Source organism: Polypterus senegalus, chromosome 2 (assembly GCF_016835505.1).
Source record: "Polypterus senegalus isolate Bchr_013 chromosome 2, ASM1683550v1, whole genome shotgun sequence".
Lineage (NCBI taxonomy): Eukaryota > Metazoa > Chordata > Cladistia > Polypteriformes > Polypteridae > Polypterus > Polypterus senegalus.
Genome location: NC_053155.1, coordinates 149,553,712 through 149,571,964, shown reverse-complemented (window position 1 = coordinate 149,571,964; position 18,253 = coordinate 149,553,712). Strand labels below are relative to the sequence as shown.

At 36.3% G+C, this 18,253-nt stretch overlaps 1 protein-coding gene across 1 annotated transcript in view; it reads left to right on the top strand.

The window, feature by feature from the left end:
- The window catches only part of pcca (propionyl-CoA carboxylase subunit alpha), a 644,470-nt gene that overhangs the window by 347,383 nt on the left and 278,834 nt on the right, over window positions 1–18,253 (top strand). The window contains exon 15 of the mRNA XM_039744810.1: window positions 4,801–4,869. Within this exon, the coding sequence (XP_039600744.1) occupies window positions 4,801–4,869 (69 nt within the window). The remainder of the gene's footprint in view (window positions 1–4,800; window positions 4,870–18,253) is intronic.

Sequence of the window (18,253 nt, the reverse complement as noted above, 5' to 3'; positions counted from 1 at the left end):
AACAAACTTGCCAGCGAAACCAGCTCCATTATAGGATTGACTGTGGACATTCTGGAGACTGTTGTGCAAAAGGGGATAGTGCCCTCATAAACAATTCGGCCCATCCCCTCAAGGGGGCATTTTCTTAGAGTACTTTTAGCTACAGGCTCATACCTCCACAGTGTAATAAAAAACACTTTTTGGGGATCTTTTCTGCCTGCTGCCATTTGGCGCTTCACTGCTTCCTCATAGTGCCCTTCCTTCATTCCAGCCAACTTAAATTCACTAGTTATTTTTAGCATAATATTTATTGTGTTATATTAGGGAGAAGTCAAGCAAAATGACACCTTTTATTGACTGACTAAAAAAATTACAATATACAAGCTTTTGAGGCAACTCAGGCTCCTTGTTCAGTCAAGATGTATTATATTGTTATTCTATTGTCATATATTGTACTTTGAGTCGATATCTATGCATTCTATGTTTCTCTATTTTTGTTTTGCTGTGGATTGCATTTGAATTTCCCTTGATGATTTAAAAAAAAAGCACAACTAATGTAATCTAATAATGGAATGTTAATGAGCTTTATTTTTATTCTTCCCAAAGATCAGTTTGCTACGGAATATGACAGTTTCCCTTTTCACACAAGTGAAATTCGGATCATTAAAGTATTAATGCTTTATTAAGACAAATCAGTTTTTGCAGAAAAAAATCATTATTTCTCCAACTACTTATTTTATTGTTACTCTTCCTTGCTTTTTTTTTTTTTACTCCAAAAATGTCATGAGTGGAAACTACTTTAAAAGGGTGACAGATAGCTTGGCTTGCATTATTTCTTTAGCAGGAGCAATAATCCGTCATATTACCTTTTAAAGATTTCAGAATATTTCTGTTTTATATTTAAGTTTATTTTCTCATTTTGTAACTAATTTTTATTACAGTATGAGTTTTTTTAATTTAATGCTTTTAAAAGTTCTTTATTTTTGCTTGATTTATTTAATTGTGTTAGTTTTATTCTTTCAAGGTCCTAGCTAAATACTGTATATTATAGTAGATTCTGAAAAATCTAATTCCTGCCATTGACAGGCTGCGCAGTCTGAGAATCTTTTGAACTCTTTTACACTAACCTTCTTAGCCCACTGTTTCTATTTCAGGATTAGCTATACACCTGTCTTTTTTAAGGAGCTGTTGTTATTACAAATATCAGACACATTTTGCCATAAATGTCTTTCATGGTTAGCAAATTGTTTTAATTCACTTGTAATTTTTATTTATTATTTTAATGTTGAAAAGATAACATGTAAAATATATTTATTTTCTGTCAGGTTTAGCCTAGAATAATTAAGGATTTAAGGTAAAGTAATTTTGTAGATATTAACGTCAATGTGGAGAATACTTATTTTCTGGACAATGTTAGTGGCATTCTTGATCTTGCAGACACCACCTTGTCAGTCTTTTTCTGCCTGAAGAGACATCGTCAGGCTGTTCCTTTCAAGTATATCTGCAGGTGAATCTTATTCAGTTACACACACTCTCTCTTTCTCTCTGTCTCTCTTCTTGTTTGCCACGTATTTTGAGGTTTTAAATCAGTGGCCTGCTGCTAAGACAGGCCAAAGCAGGAGTTTTGGGAGTTTTTTTGCCCTCCCATTGCTCCCTGGGGTGCGTTTCTTAGCTTTGAATATTTTGATTAGCTTTTAAATACTTCAGATACCAGAGCCTGACAACAACAATTTAATAAATACTTATTCCCTGGGAATCGCTAATTTGAAAAGTTTCATACCGCTAACCTCAATGCCATGCTGATGAGATCAAACTGAGAAAAGGAAACAAGAATCAGCAATATGCGTTCTTTAGTTGTTGGCTAGTTAGCTGTGTTCAAATGCTTCAAAAAGAATGAGTGAACACGTCGTCATCTGTAAATTGATGCATTATAAACTTAATTGGTTTTTTTTCTGTTTTTTTTTTTGGGGATGGGAGTCAGAAGGACAGCCTACGGCACTTAGTTAATCCTCATAGAAGCTAAAAAGTGTCACATTTGTGAAATTAAAAAAAAAAAAAATTTACTGTTTTGTTCATTAAAGAATTCTTTATAGTTTCTAATTCTCTTTGGAATGAGTCTCTGTTAACTTTAAAAAAGGATTCTGACAGTACGTCAGAAAATCCTGTTAGCAATATTTCCTGAGGGTAAAATAGTAGTTCCAGCAAACAGTGAAAAATAGTACCATGTTTTCATTAAAAAAAAACACATCTTTTTTGTTTATTACACCATCTTAATAATTTTGGCTTACAATTATTGTTAAAAAAATATGAATATTTCACAAGAAATATAAACTAATGCTTTGGCAATATGTTTTACTGCCAATAAGTATTAGAATAATAATGAGTAGTTTTCCACGCAGTGGGTTTTATGACTACAGTAAAGGTGGATGGGGAAGAGAATCACCTAACAATATGTTAATATCAAGGACCTAACAAAGACTATGGTCAGCCTTTGCCTGCAGAACTGCTTCACTCTTTTGTGTAATACTGTCGTACAAGTTCTCAGCTGTATGTAGCAGGATACTACACCATTCTTTAAAACGAAAAGCTTCCTGGCTTTTGAGGGATGAAGGAGGTAAAATTCAACTTCACACTCCTTGCTCTTATAAAGGGTAATGATGTTTAGATCTGGTAATTAGACTGCATTTGAGTTCATCCTGGGTTTCATGAATCCACTCTGGAATTAATTTATCACTTTGGAAACATCATGATGAGACTGTGTTTGCACCATAGAGTGCAAATGGTTCTATAAAATGTCTTCTTGTCCCTTTGTTTTTGTACTGTTTGTCCTTTTATTTATAGCTAACCCTTTAAGCAAATTACCTAATATTACTCATTTTTTCAGCTTCAATTTTAATTGTGATTTGGCATCTTCAAAGTTGAATTTCTTTTTCATATGGCTTTTCCTTTATTTTTCCATGCCTGTACATTTGGAGTAGTAGTAATTGCAGCCAGTTTGTTATACATACTGTAGTTGTCATTCAGTGACACAAGCATTTAGTTCATCCTCTTAAAAATGTTTAAACAGCAAAGTAAGTTAAAGTTCCCCTTGATCTTTTGAAAAGGAAAATATGAAGAACTTCATGGTGATTGGATGTGGTTTTCAACCGGTATTGTTTGTTGCTACTCAGCATTTAAAGTGGAGAAAAGATAACATGTATTTGAAGTAAAAATTGTTACAGTGGCATCTTGCTGTGTTGTCCATTGAATTAGACCCTGTCTTATAATAGTAATATCAATGTTTGAGGAAGGGAAATTTTTATTGAGTAAAACTAATCTGATAGTTTTGTTATGATTATGTGAAATACTAGTGAAGGGCAATTCAGTTGCTTTATGTTTGCAGTTCTTTGAAAAAAGCTTCGGAAATATAAAAAGTTTTCTCAAAAAAAAAAACACACTTTTTTTGTTAGAGTAATGTAATGGTCATTCTCTTTATTTCAGAGTTGCAAGTGAGTGAAAAAATGTTTATTCAAAATAAAATGCTTTGTGTTAATATTACAAATCAGAACAGCACAAATTAAGGAGTTAATGGTTTCCAACAAGGAAGACTCTAGGTCAGATCACTACTGTACAGTTAATACAATGCTGTCCTGTGATGGTGAGGGTTGGCTTCTTGCTCCCTCTTCTCATTTGGGAGCCTCTTGAACCCGACACCATCAATAGTCATGACCAGAATGAGCTGTACAAATGAGAACACCATATGAAGCAAGGGGAAGGTGCAAAGTGCTCAGTCCTTTTGAGTACTTGTCGTGCATTGTTTTTATAATAAAAGTGCAATGCAAAAAAAATTCAATAATCTAATAAAAACAGATGCAACACGTGAAGGTGAGGTTACAAAGTGAGGTTAAAATCAGCTGGCAGGAAACTGTCTTTATTTAAAAGCCCAGTGCCCTCTATCTCACTGGCAGCTCCTCTGCTTTTCCCGTATGGGTCTTGCAGCACAGGAGTCACCCTACTGACACACGTAGCCGACCTTCCACAGGTCCGGGTCCTTGCCATCCTCTCTGGACCAATAATGCAAATAACAAAATGAAATAGTAGATATCATAATGTTAATATGTGACAAATTCAGTTGGCGCAAAGTATCAGATTAAATACAGTAGTTAAATTGTTCTGAGAGATGCAGAAATTTTCCACTATACTAGACTATATAGTATAGTATAGTATAGTATAAAATCAAGTCAATTAGCATAATTAGATTATAAAATAAAATCCACTTTTTTCGTGTATACTGGTTTTGATAACTATATAACATAGTAGATAATGTATATGAATGTCCCATAAACATTAACATTTTAACATTACGGAAAACACTAGTGGCAGACAACATTAAAAAAAATGTCAAATGACGAGAATGTTAGTTCAATTACTGACAGACTTGTTTCTGAGAACTTGTTATCTGTGTGACCTGTATAGTCTGATAAAATCCTTGATTAACATTTTTCCACTCTACAAGCTGTGAAATATAAAATTATTATTTCCAATGTGCATTGTACATATCATATCACAATACAGTTTATTATGGATTCGCTGGATTAAACTTGGGGAAGTGGGTTCTTTTTCTGGACCCGCATGTTTTCCCTATTTCCACCCCCATTTCCCAATCAATCTCCCCCTTGTTCCTGGGTTTCTTTCCACTGCTTAAAGGTAGGCATGGTAGAGTAATTTACTCCTGAATTGTGAATGCTTGTAATTCCAAGGTGAGCATCGTGCAGGACTTGCATTCAGTCCAGTATTTCTTGTGACCATTTCTGTAATTTTTAATTTATTTATATATTCTAGGTTCGAGTTGACAGTGGAATTAAAGAAGGAAGTGACATTAGCATTTATTATGACCCAATGATCTCCAAGGTAAGTAATGATCTGAATTGAGAAGTTTTATAATTTGAGCGTTTCTATCTATTTCATTTGTTCCAAAATAGAGTGAAGCAATTAGCAGCACTCTGCTAGTCAATGGGAGCCATTCACAGTATCTATCAATGTTTGAAAACCAGCAGTGCCAAAACTGACATTCTTACAGTCTTTTTATTTTCTTTTAACATTTTTATCTTCTGGGCGGCACGGTGGCGCAGTGGTAGCGCTGCTGCCTCGCAGTTAGGAGACCCGGGTTCGCCCTGCGTGGAGTTTGCATGTTCTCCCCGTGTCTGCGTGGGTTTCCTCCGGGTGCTCCGGTTTCCTCCCACATTCCAAAGACATGCAGGTTAGGTGGATTGGCGATTCTAAATTGGCCCTAGTGTGTACTTGGTGTGTGGGTGTGTTTGTGTGTGTCCTGCAGTAGGTTGGCACCCTGCCCAGGATTGGTTCCTACCTTGCGCCCTGTGTTGGCTGGGATTGGCTCCAGCAGACCCCCGTGACCCTGTATTCGGATTCAGCGGGTTAGAAAATGGATGGATGGATGGATTTTTATCTTCTCCTAATATTTTATAAGTACTGTTATACGGAAAGTCAGAAATCACATTACAAACTGAATCTTTAATTACTTGCATGTAATTATGAAATGTAAAAAAAAGAACAGATTTACAAACAGTTTAGAAAAATATAGACTGTAATTGATAACTGCATGATTTCATCTTGTATCTGTATCATTACATAAGTTGTCTTATCCAGCAGTAGTAGAAGCATCATGCTCTGGTGTGCAGAATCACGTTAAGAAGTGCTTTTCACAGTTTGTTTGAATTTCATTTCTAAATATATGAGCAGCTTACGAAATATTTTAACCCTGGATGGCATAAACAAGACCCTGTAGTCTACTTTTGAAGCATTCTAGATTGTTATTGTTTGCATTATCATGAAATTACAATGCTCCATCTCTCCTCATTTTATTTAATACCCAAAGCATGTTTGTTTATTTCCTTCTTGTATAGCATATGTAACCTCTCAGTGGGTCCAGTTTCAAAACAGAATTAAACTGCAGGTCACATTTTTTTCTTTTTTAAATGTAAACTATTCTCTTTCCTCTTGACTCTTTACATTTTTTACATAATTAAAATTTGTTTGATTTGCAATCACAATTCAGTCATCACTTCCTTATTAAGGTATGTATTTTTGTTTATCCCCACTGTACTTTCTTTCTTTGCCATCTTTTCCTCAATTTTAATTAAAAAACTAACAAACATTTATTGATTTTTTTTTTTATTGAATTGATTTTACATAAATCTATATAGTGTATCATGCAGTGTGGTAAGAAGTAGCATAGTAGCTGACATGCACTTGGAATTCATGGTGCACTATTAGGTTGTAGAGGTGTGATAAAAATGGGAAACGATAGGCCCAGATGGTTTAGCCAAAAGTATTTTGAGGAAAAAAACAAAAACATTATAAAGGACATCATACACACTGATTCATTACTGAACAGTGATGTCAAAATTTTAGTGAAACCCTTAGCAATAAATGTGTCCATCTGTGATTTCACAAGATCAAACTGGATTTGTTAAATGAAAAACAAATAATATCAAAGCCTCAACAGATCTTTGATGTAGTATATACAGTACCCGTGCATCTCCTTGACATCTTGCTATCTCTGAATGCAGAAAAAAATTGAGAGTTAAATACATTTCGGTACATTATATATGGGCATGAGTTAAGCTAGAATATAAAACCAAAGTGGTGTTTACAGTTTCTATTTATCCTTTTGGTTTTCACTTCCATAAACAAGCAGACTGTTAAGGGATAGACTTAAATAAAAAAAAGTATTCCTTTACACAGATGATAATGATCTTTTTATTACTAGTGAATATTCAACACCATCATGCGTTGGATATTTTGCTGGATTTATACAAAATGTATTTTTTCAAGATTAACTTGAATAAACCCCATTATTCTTAGTCTGTAATCTACTTCAAGTTGAATTAGACCAGTATTATTTAGCTGTCTTCCAAAAAATGTAAATATTTAAGAATCAAGATTGTAAAACAATAAAAGTAAAGATCTACTATAATTTAACTCTAGCAAACCGATAGAAGGGATTAATGAAAATGTTAATAGATGACCATCTCTATAGTTTACATTACCTGGAAAGAGACTGCCAAAATGAACAGTTTTTTAAAGTTTATGTACCTTTTTCCTAAAATTATTTCTGCTGTTCTACTTTCAGCTGCTCCCGTTAGGGGTTGCCACAGCGGATCATCTTGTTCCATATCTTCCATACTTCTCCATGTTGCTCTGTCACACCCACCACCTGCATGTTCTCTCTCACCACATCCATAAACCTTCTAATAGGCCTTCCTCTTCCCTGGCAGCTCTATCCTTAGCATCCTTCTCCCAATATACCCAGCATCTCTCCTCTGCACATGTCCAAACCAATTCAATCTTGCCTCTCTGACTTTGTCCCCCAACCTCCTAACCTGAGCCAAACCTCTAATGTACTCATTTCTAATCCTGTCCATCCTCGCCATACCTAACGCAAATCTTAACATCTTTATTTCTTCCACCTTAAGCTCTGTCTCCTGCTTAATGGTTAGTGCCACCGTCTCAAACCCATATAACATAGCTGATCTCACTACTGTTCCTGAAAGTGTTCCAATATATATTAATAAATTCTTAGTACAATTGTGTGTAATTTTTCTAACAATATTCAATTGCAGTGTTAAAAACTACAAATTAAAGTTGATCCTTTAAAAATCTGAGTTGTGCAGGTGTTCTGGTATTGTACTACCTAACTTCACATTTTACTGTTAAATTGCAAATATATGTACTGTGAAGAGTTTAGAAGGCAGTAAAAAATCTACAAGCTTGGTTAGCTATTGTAAGGACTGCTCAGGCTCATCTTTATAGGCCTTGCTCTATCTATTTGCTATGAATGACTGTCAGATACAGTGATGTGAAAAACTATTTGCCCCCTTCCTGATTTCTTATTCTTTTGCATGTTTGTCACACAAGATGTTTCTGATCATCAAACACATTTAACCATTAGTCAAATATAACACAAGTAAACACAAAATGCAGTTTTTAAATGATGGTTTTTATTATTTAGGGAGAAAAAAAAATCCAAACCTACATGGCCCTGTGTGAAAAAGTAATTGCCTCCTTGTTAAAAATAACTGTGGTGTATCACACCTGAGTTCAATTTCCGTAGCCACCCCCAGGCCTGATTACTGCCACACCTGTTTCAATCAAGAAATCCCTTAAATAGGAGCTGCCTGACACAGAGAAGTAGACCAAAAGCACTTCAAAAGCTAGACATCATGCCAAGATCAGACAGACAGACATCGTTTCTTCCGCCCAACACACGTTTATTTACAAATATTTACAAATATTGCAGTCTACAAACCCAGTGCCTCCAGCACCGATTCCCCAAAAGTCCAGGCCTTTTACACAGTCCCAAATGCCTTTCTTCTGGCCGCCCCTTTTATACCACCCCGGATGGGCTCCAGCTGCTTCCCGGCACTCCTCCTTGAACACACCCCCATGTGGCGGAAGTGCCGGCTGCGCACCCGGAAGCCCTGCGGGTGTCCCCATTCTTCTTTCCCCCAGCACTTCCTGGTGTGGCGGAAGTGCTGTTCTCCAGGGTTCTTCAGGCACCGGGGCGCCGTCTGGCCGTGGCCACGGGCCCCTACAGGGTTGGGCTTCTAAGCCTCCAAACCGAGGCCACCAACAAAACCAGGGCGGTCGCCCCCTCGTGGTCGAGAGGAGGCACCAGCCCTCCTCCGGTCCCCTCGGGCGTCCCGGCTGGACTCTACCCCCAGCCGCCTGTGACACACGATATACTAATAAATAAACTATTAAATAAAAAAATGATAAAATAAGCATGTTCTCTTGTTTCCCATTCCAGATCTAGTAGAAAAATGTCTATACGTTTTGATTCCGTTCTGCACCACTGACAGAGTTTTAAATCTGCTCCCTTTAGGAAGTAAATCAGTACTTTTCTGATTTCAGAAGGTAAATAATGCAATGGGATATTTTTCATTGTGATGTAATCTCTGTCTATCTATCTATCTATCTATCTAGTGATTTTCATGAAACTTGGTAAACACATTTCTCACTGGTCGACTAAAAATACTGTAGAGTGAAATCAACTCTAAATCACTCCCTTCTGGACTTACGGTCTTGTATGCATATTATCATCCAGTTCACACTTAGAGGAGACTGCCAGCATTTTTTATGTTTGAGCAACACTGCGCCCCTGTTGCTTTGGAAATTAAATAGAGTTTTCTGATTCTGAGAGTCAACTAGATGATAACATACGTGCAAGACAAGCACATTAGTGAGTCTTGTTTGTTGTTTTATTTTTATTTTTAAAGTTGTTTTTTTAAATTATATTTTTCTCAAACAATTTACAAAAAGAAAACACTTTATTTTCCTCCCGGACAACGTTGGGCCATTTCAGCTAGTTCATCATAAGAGTTCATTTGTGTAGAATAGAGATTCTCAACCTTTTTATTTGGTGCACCAGCCCCAGGAATTAAAAATGTCCTTAAATAGTTAAATATTAAACTCTTATTAAATTAAACTAAAGATGCCATTTCTTTATCTATGAAAATATATTGTTTCTTTTTAAGCAAGGTATTACAAAAAGCTTTTGTGCTTGTATCATTTAATCTACGCTTAGTGCATTTTTTTCCATTTTTTTTTTAATGTTTGAACAATAGTGTGGACTAAAACTTTGAAAGCCTTAAACTTCCATGCTTTTAATTTACTAAAAAAATATACAGTTCAGAGCTTGAATTTTAGGTGTACAATAAGGGGATTTCCCCCCAGGATAACAACAAATTGGGGGCATTTTATTGGTTTTGGGGATATCAACATGGGGTTTATAAAGAATGATGTGGTTATTGTGGACTACTTGGTTTATCTTACTGTGTGCACAAACTGCATTTATTTATGTACATCTTCTGTCCAATAACTGAAAAAATAAATACTGCTTAAAAGCAATATTAAAAAATGCTAACGATATTATGTCATTGACACATGCGATAAACATCTAAATAATTCTGAATGTTTTAATTACTAAAAACTCTTTAAAGCTGTTTTTATAAGACACATTTTTCATATTAGGTTCATCAGCATCTCTGTTTGTCAGGTTTGTGACATTTGTGATACTGTATTGCATCAATGTGTGGAGGAGACATTAGCTGCTTAGTAATTATTGCTAAAGAGTAATATTTAATCAAAAAGTCTAATTCAGTTTTCAAATGTTACACACCAGATTTTTTAATCTTGAACAATTTCCCTCCTCTTTTTATATTTCTCCCAACTTTAAGGCTACCTTTGTGAAATCAGATTAGTCAATTTAAGATTATTACAGAATTCCCATAAAACAGCTTTCATTCTGTTCTTGTAAAACCTCACACAAGTGATCAGACTTTGCTGCAGTTTATGAATGGGTATCAATGAAGAATTACACAGTTAATTGGACTGTGAGTGCAATACACATATAGATAAAATTTTTTATACTTGCTTTTTTGTTTTGTTTTTGCCTTAATGTGTCTGAGTTAATAATTATATGGTTTGTAACCTTGTTGTAATTTTTTGTCAACATAAACCCCTAAATCCTTTTCAGCAGTGCCTTCCTTTAGGACAGTGCCTGCAGTCTTGTATTTATAATTGTTGTTCCTTTTACCCACATGTAGTAGTTTGCTCTTTTCTATGTTTAAGACTACATTTTCAAAGTGTTCGTCTGGTGCCGAATCTTATCCAAGTTTCAATGAGACGATTTTGCTGCCTCCTCACTGTCTTGCAATCCTCCAAGTATCATCAGCAATTTTCACAGGTTTACTAATCTGTGTCATTAATATAAACCAGAAAAGCTACAGTCTCAGGACAGAGGGGCTCTTCTGACCACATCACTCCACATGGAATATTATCCTCTAATCTGCAACCATTGTCTCCTAATGGTTAACTAACTTGAAATATAGTTTTGTAGGTTACCACAGATGCCCACAGGTTTTATCTCTAGAATTACTCTTCAGTGTGGTACTGTATCAAAGGCTTTTTTGAAAGTGTAAGTAAATTATGTTTTATGCTTTGCTTTTGTCAATTACTGTAGTTCCCTGTTCAAAAGAAAACCCAAAAAGGATGATTTGGCAAGATCTTCCGCTCATAAACCTTTGTTGACTGTTATTTATTATAGTGTTTTCATATAGGTATTTTTAGATGTACTTTTTATTATCGTTCTCATAATTTTGTATGTTGCAGAAGTAAAACGTATTTGTCTATAATTGATAAGATCCATTTAGTCTCCCTTTTTGAAGATTGGAGTCACATTTGCAACTTTCCAGTCATCAGGTAGTTTTTTCTCAAGAGAATATTCAAATGTGCCTAATAGGGGTTTATAGATGATGTCTATCATTTTTTTCATTACAATTGATAAAAATCCCATCAAGTTCTAGGGTTTTATTAGTTTTCAACTAATTGAGGGCTTGAAGCACATCTGACTCTTCTGTTTCTATGAACTCGGAGCTTCTTGTTTTCACTTCTGCTTGGGGCATTCCATATGTTTCTTTCTTTACAAATACATGGGTGAAATATTTATTCAGTTAATTTGCTATTTCCTTGTCATTTTCAATGATGTCTTTTTGTATCCCTGTGGTTTCTGAATTTATATTTTATTATCTTTATATTGGTGAGTAGTGCTCAAACAATCGATTGCAATTTGTTTTGGATCATGGCTGCTTTTTTGTTTTTCTTTTGACATTTCAATTGTATTTCCTGATCTCTTGCTGTAGTGTCCAGTATTCCTATAAATTAGAATTACAGTGGGTATGGAAAGTACTCAGACCCCCTTCAATTTTTCACTCTTTGTTATATTGCAGCCATTTGCTAAAATCGTTTAAATTAATTTTTCCCTCATTAATGTACACACAGCACCCCAAATTGACAGACAAAAAAAAAGAATTTTTGAAGTTGTTGCAGATTTATTAAAAAAGAAAAACTGAAATATCACATGGTCCTAAGTATTCAGACCCTTTGATCAGTATTTAGTAGAAGCACCCTTTTGAGCTAATACAGCCATGAGTCTTCTTGGGAAAGATGCAACAAGTTTTTCACACCTGGATTTGGGGATCCTCTGCCATTCCTCCTTGCAGATCCTCTCCAGTTCTGTCAGGTTGGATGGTAAGCGTTGGTGGACAGCCATTTTTAAGTCTCTCCAGAGATGCTCAGTTGGGTTTAAGTCAGGGCTCTGGCTGAGCCATTCAAGAACAATCACAGAGTTGTTGTGAAGCCACCCCTTCTTTATTTTAGCTGTGTGCTTAGGGTCATTGTCTTGTTGGAAGGTAAACCTTCAGCCCAGTCTGAGGTCCTTAGCACTCTGGAGAAGGTTTTTGTCCAGGATATCCCTGTACTTGGCTGCATTCATCTTTCCCTCGATTGCAACCAGTCGTCCTGTCCCTGCAGCTGAAAAACATCCCCACAGCATGATGCTGCCACCGCCATGCTTCACTGTGGGGACTGTATTGGACAAGTGATGAGCAGTGCCTGGTTGTCTCCACACATACTGCTTAGAATTAAGGCCAAAAAATTCTATCTTGGAGTTTGCTAAAAGACACCTGAAGGACTCTGAGATGGTGAGAAATAAGATTCTCTCCAAGATGTTTTTTTTTTTTTTTTTTTCTTGTACAGAGATTGTTTTCACTTTTACTTTTTTTAATAATGCCCTAATCATCTGAACTAGTGTGGTGCTGAGGTGTCATCTGTTGCATGGTTGCACTCAAGTCCTAATCTGGGATCCTGAGTTGGTTTGTCACATGGTGGGTGCGGCAATGCTCTGTATCAGCGCATGCTCCTAACCTCTCTCTCTATCTCTCTGTCTGTTTCTGTTTAATCAATTTGGGATGATTTCTTTAACATTTTTGCTTTATTTGTTTTAGGAATAAATTAAATTTGAGCCTGGATCATAACATGTCTGAAGTGACACCACCTCTCATTTATAGTTGTGGAGTTTTTACATTCCTGTTCTGTGTTTTCTAAATATACTCATACCCATATAGTTTGATTTCCTCAATGTATAAGTCTTTATCTATACTTATTAGTATAGATTTCTGTGTTCTCAAAGATGATCTTAAATTATACCACATTGTAGTCGCTGTCACTTAAATTAACAGTAACATCTATTTTTATTACTTTTATTAGTGTCTTAATTGTTTGAAGAAATGAGGTCCAGATGGGTGTTAATACTTCTTGGGCTTGAAACAAATTGAATTTAGCATGACTGGACTCAGAAATTAAGTTTGTTACATACAGTATGCATTGTAATTGGTCCTGAATGCTAATATTCCACCCATCCGCTTACTGTACCCACAAAAATAAGTCTTTTGGAAGATTTATACAGCATAAGCACATTCTGGCAGCCTCAAGCACAATTTAAGGAAGGAACTTAGTATTTTACAAGGTACTACCTAATTACATATTGGTGTTTAACCAATATGTTGCAATTTAGGGAAAAAACTGCTGTAGCATTTACATAATTATTTTACATTATTTGATACACTATATTGTTATTTACTTAATTCTTTTAAGACACTGCATATCATTATTTCTATCTGGGCCTAGGGCTGACATGTCACATGGTAGAACTTTATTAATGGCTCGTGATCAGTATGTGAAATACCCCTTGGTAATCAGAGGAGTCCATGAAAACTTGCAGAATACAAATAAATTAGGTATAGAGAATGTTATCAGTTAAAACATATGTATTTTAGGCAATACAAACTGAGTTACACTTAGATTCACAGTCTGCAAACAAAACCCATGACAGCATTCTTAGACAGATGACATGATCGCACTTAAATGCTATCTGTCAAACATTACTGCAGTTTCTGTTTGGCTTATCATTTTCTCGCTAAAGTGTGAAAGAAACCTCTTTTAAATCATGAGCTGACCCTTGTGCATTACTGATGACAGCTGAGAGCTGAAGTTCCCTCAGTAGTATGGTTACAGGATCACTTTCCCATTTTTTGACTGACAAGCAATGCTCTGAAACTGATATGAACTGGGAATGAGACACAGCTTACTGAAGCTTGTTAGAATAACTTTATCAGCAATTGGCAATATACTTTTCATGACTACTGAGAGATGCCAAATACAGGCAAAAACTGTGGCCTATGTGTAGTTTCTATTTAGTCCTTGCTGCCATTCAGATATCTCTGCCTGCACATTCTGTGTGAAGTGTTTGTAGACCACCATGTTTCAGTCCTGTCTGTAAAGAGCTTTTTTGCGCTCTGTTACAATACTTTTTTGCAAACTCGGTTATTGGCATTAAGTAATTTATAACATGATATGATGCAACACATTAGTTTGTCACTATTTTGTTTAGTGTAAAAATAAATGCACAAAACTTTTGTTCTCAAAAATAAAACACATTTTTGTGGCTGGATTTGTGGAGGTCTGCACAAGCTCTGATGTAGCAGGCACTGTAACTATATTTTTATTTGGAACAAGTGCAGCCAAGATGGGCACCAACTTCTAACCCCTCCTAAATAGGCATGCCAGTCAGAAAATCTAGGGTTGGGCTAACAACTAGGGTCAAGTTCTTGGTAAAATAAAAAAAAAACATTTTGAACCTTCTGTTCTTTTAATATGGCTGTGAATAATCTCCCAACTCACTAAACATACTCAGCTGAGAGAGCTGATTGGTCACAACATCATGCTCTCAAACAAGCACAGATTGTATATTTTTATTTCTGTTACTATAATTACCTAAGAAAAAGGCAATAGTGTAAGACTGTATTTGCCTTGGGATTCTTATTAAGTTAACCCATGCGAGAGGAAGTAACCTTTTTTTTTTTTTTTTGGTGTTTGCTGGTTTGTGTACCACACATTATTTTTCGCATACCACGGGTTGAGAGCCATTTTTTTCATTGATTAGGCTAGAAGCCATCCCATTATAGTTTAGATGGCCTACTTAACACTGCCATCTCAAGGCAGATGTGTATCCTATGATGTGAAATGCTTAAGCTTCAACTTCACCATTTTTGTCTTGTTGCAGTGGTAGGGGTCCTCTTGAGATTTTTATAACCAAAATTTGTATGACATTCTTTTTTGGGCAGCCTTTTTAAAAGTATCAGACTCTTCTCAGCAGGAATTAATTAATTTGTACACTTGTGGCTTTGTCTCCCTTACTTGCTTTTAGAGAGGAGGTTAGGAGCATGTGCTGATACAGCGCATTGCCACACCCACCACATGACAAACCAACTCCGATTCCCAGATTAGGACCCGAGTGCAGCCATGCGACGGGTGATACCTCATGCTCTTAGAGGTGTTATATAAAATTGCTGAAAAGTAGTTTTGTTAGTTTGGTACATTTCTGCAAACTCGTATTCAGCTGCAGGGTTAGTGTTCACTAAAGACGCACTGGGATTCAAGCAGGCTGGTTAAATTTGAACTCTAGTGATCCAATGAAATGAAGGAGACTTGAATACTCACTTTACACAGTTCAGTGTCTGATTCTTTTTATGTTCCATCCTAGCCCTTTGTTTGTCCAGCATATTTTGGGTTTGGGATAAGGCGGCAGGTGGCGCTTCCTGAGACTTTCATTCATCTGGAATGCCCACCATGTGACCATTCTCTGAGGCTTTGAGGCTAGGGATCGGCACTGGCAATTGGAAGGTTGCCAGTTCAAATCCCGTAAATGCCAGAAGGGACTCTGCTCTGTTGGGCCCTTGAGCAAGGCCCTTAACCTGAGCTGAGCGCTTTGAGAAAAGCACTATATAAATGCTAAGAATTATTATTATTCTGTGTGGCTTGAAAACGGCATTCGAAAACTGTCTCTGAGTACTCTTTATAAAATGTCTAGTTTGTTTCATCAGGTTGATGTTTTTCTGGTTGTACCATAGGTTGATCCTTGTTGCTTGCCTCTACTAGGTAGTGTAAAAAGGTGTGTGGCAGCCATGACCATGTGCTAACAATATTTAGATCATTTATATTTACTGTGCGTGAAATGATCAGACTCGACACTTAAAAAGGTTTAGGGCAGCCACACGAATATTATACCTGGCTGCAAAGGGTTTGTTTTTTTAGATAGAAATGTCTCTGATGGAGTCCAGACATGAACTGCTTGAGGTTTAAGAAGATGGCGGTTTTAACTGACAAGACCGGAAGTGACATAGAGGAACCGGATGTGACCTCCTTCTGACATCCGCCTAGGCACCGGCGCTGGAAGTGACATCTGCCTAGGCACCGGAACCGGAAGTAACGTCTTCAGCGATGAGTCAGACAGGTTTTCCAGCGGCTTGTCTGCAGAGATAACAGGAGAAGGTTTGGTGCACCCCGCCACTCTCTGGCCTGGCGTGGAATTACCTTTGCTTCGTCCATACAACATTCTCCTACTCGCATGTGCATGACATGTTCTATTTACTCAAGTTGCATTTTGTTAATGCAAATTCATGAAATGTAGTAAGGTAGATATTCCTTTTTGTTGCTTTGTTTTAAGCAATAGTGTATGCTAAGCCTGTTTTTAATCTTTTTTTTTTTAGCTGGAAAGAAAGCCTTGTATACTGCAAGCATCATTGTATAAACCAAAAACATCTGCATAAATCAGGCGGCTGCTTCATTGTTTGAGGGATGGCTAAAAATATGAAAATTATTATTTTAATTGGCTTCCAAATTTCTGGCAAAAATATTAGGAGAGGTAGAATCTGAATTTTGTTATATAGTGTATTACTTTTAATAATCAGCATATTTAGATATATCTGTCTGCTCTGTGTCAACTATTGTAGTTTAGGAGCTCAGTTTGCCATTAATTTACCTGATCTTTCCGTGTTTCATTTTCAAAAACGATTTCAGAACACCTAGATGACTGCATAGTGAGGCGCATTGTTTTTCCAGATATCTGTGTTGATCAAAATTAGTGCCAGGTTTATTTGCATTGTGCATTTTTTTTTATTTTAAAATTAACAAACATGCTGAGATGTAAGGAATTCCTGCTAAATTAGACGACTCTGCGTTCATAACAGCCTGATATATATATATTTTTTTATACAAACAGTGCCATATATGCTTGTACTCTGGAAAATGAGACAGTGATTGATTAATTGAAAATATAACTAGTCAGCAGTGGATTGATTCTGAAAATGAAGGACCAAGAAGACACAAGAGCTAAAAGCCCAGCCAGGAACAGCTAATAAGCTCACACATAGAATTGACTATTGAATTGCACTAAAAGCCGAGAATTTTATCACCATAATGTGTCACTATGTTCATGAAGACAGACACACTAAAATAGATGCTTCTACAGACATACTGTGGAGAGCTTTGCAGAGTAGATAACTGCTGCCTTTTAGACACAAGTCTTTGCTGGCAAAATGGTTGCATTTGTTTGTTTTAATGCACACAAAACAGTGTAGCCACTGATTCACTAACTCCAGTGAATCAGGCCTCAGTATTGCATTTCATTAATGCAATAAAACTGAAACACACTGATTGATTTATCATGTTTCTTCACCATGTAGAGGGGCTGCCTGAACATAATTAGAATAGTAGTTCTTGGAGGTCAACTGTTCTCCACTGTTGTTTGAAAGCTAACAGACTGCATATGAGACCGACTCCCATGGTTATCAATATACTCCGGTTCTTAAATAAAAACATATAAAATGCCTTTCAGCAATATAAAAAGGAAACTTATGACACATTTTCACATAAGTTTAAAATGTATTTTTATACCTACTATCATATATACAACATATATAAAAGGCAACGTTGACTGACTTCCTTAGTAACTCATCAACAAAAATATTACTCCCCATTTAGTTAAAAGCTGAAATTTGGCAGGATTGCACGTCTACGGAAGTAGGTGTCCACTAAGAAAGGACATTTTGATACATTAATATTTAGAGGTATAAATAACCTTATCAATAAAAAAAGCTAAGTATTCCAAAATCTAAAAAGCTTTGACTGTTCTCATTGAAATTTGGTGATGTTATAGAAAAAAAAAATTGTTGTATCTCTCTGCAATAATACTATACAAAGTAATGTTATATTAACATGCCACAGTCTTCCTTTGGCTCAATGCTGAGATAAAGCCTGGGCAGACACAGTGTCACTCAACTGTTTACTGCTGACCGGTTTATGCAAGTGAAGGCCATTGCCACAAGGTATAACAGAGGTACATGAAGACTAGCACTGACCAATAGGGTGGACATACAAATCAGGTCAGGCTGGGAAGCATCTACTGCTACAGCGTGTTGACGCACCCTCCACACAAGAAAACACTTCAGAATCGCAGTTGGTAGCCCCCCAGGCAAACATGCGGTCCAGTCCCATCCTCTGGAAATTCCCGTCTATCTGCTGCAGCCAAATATTA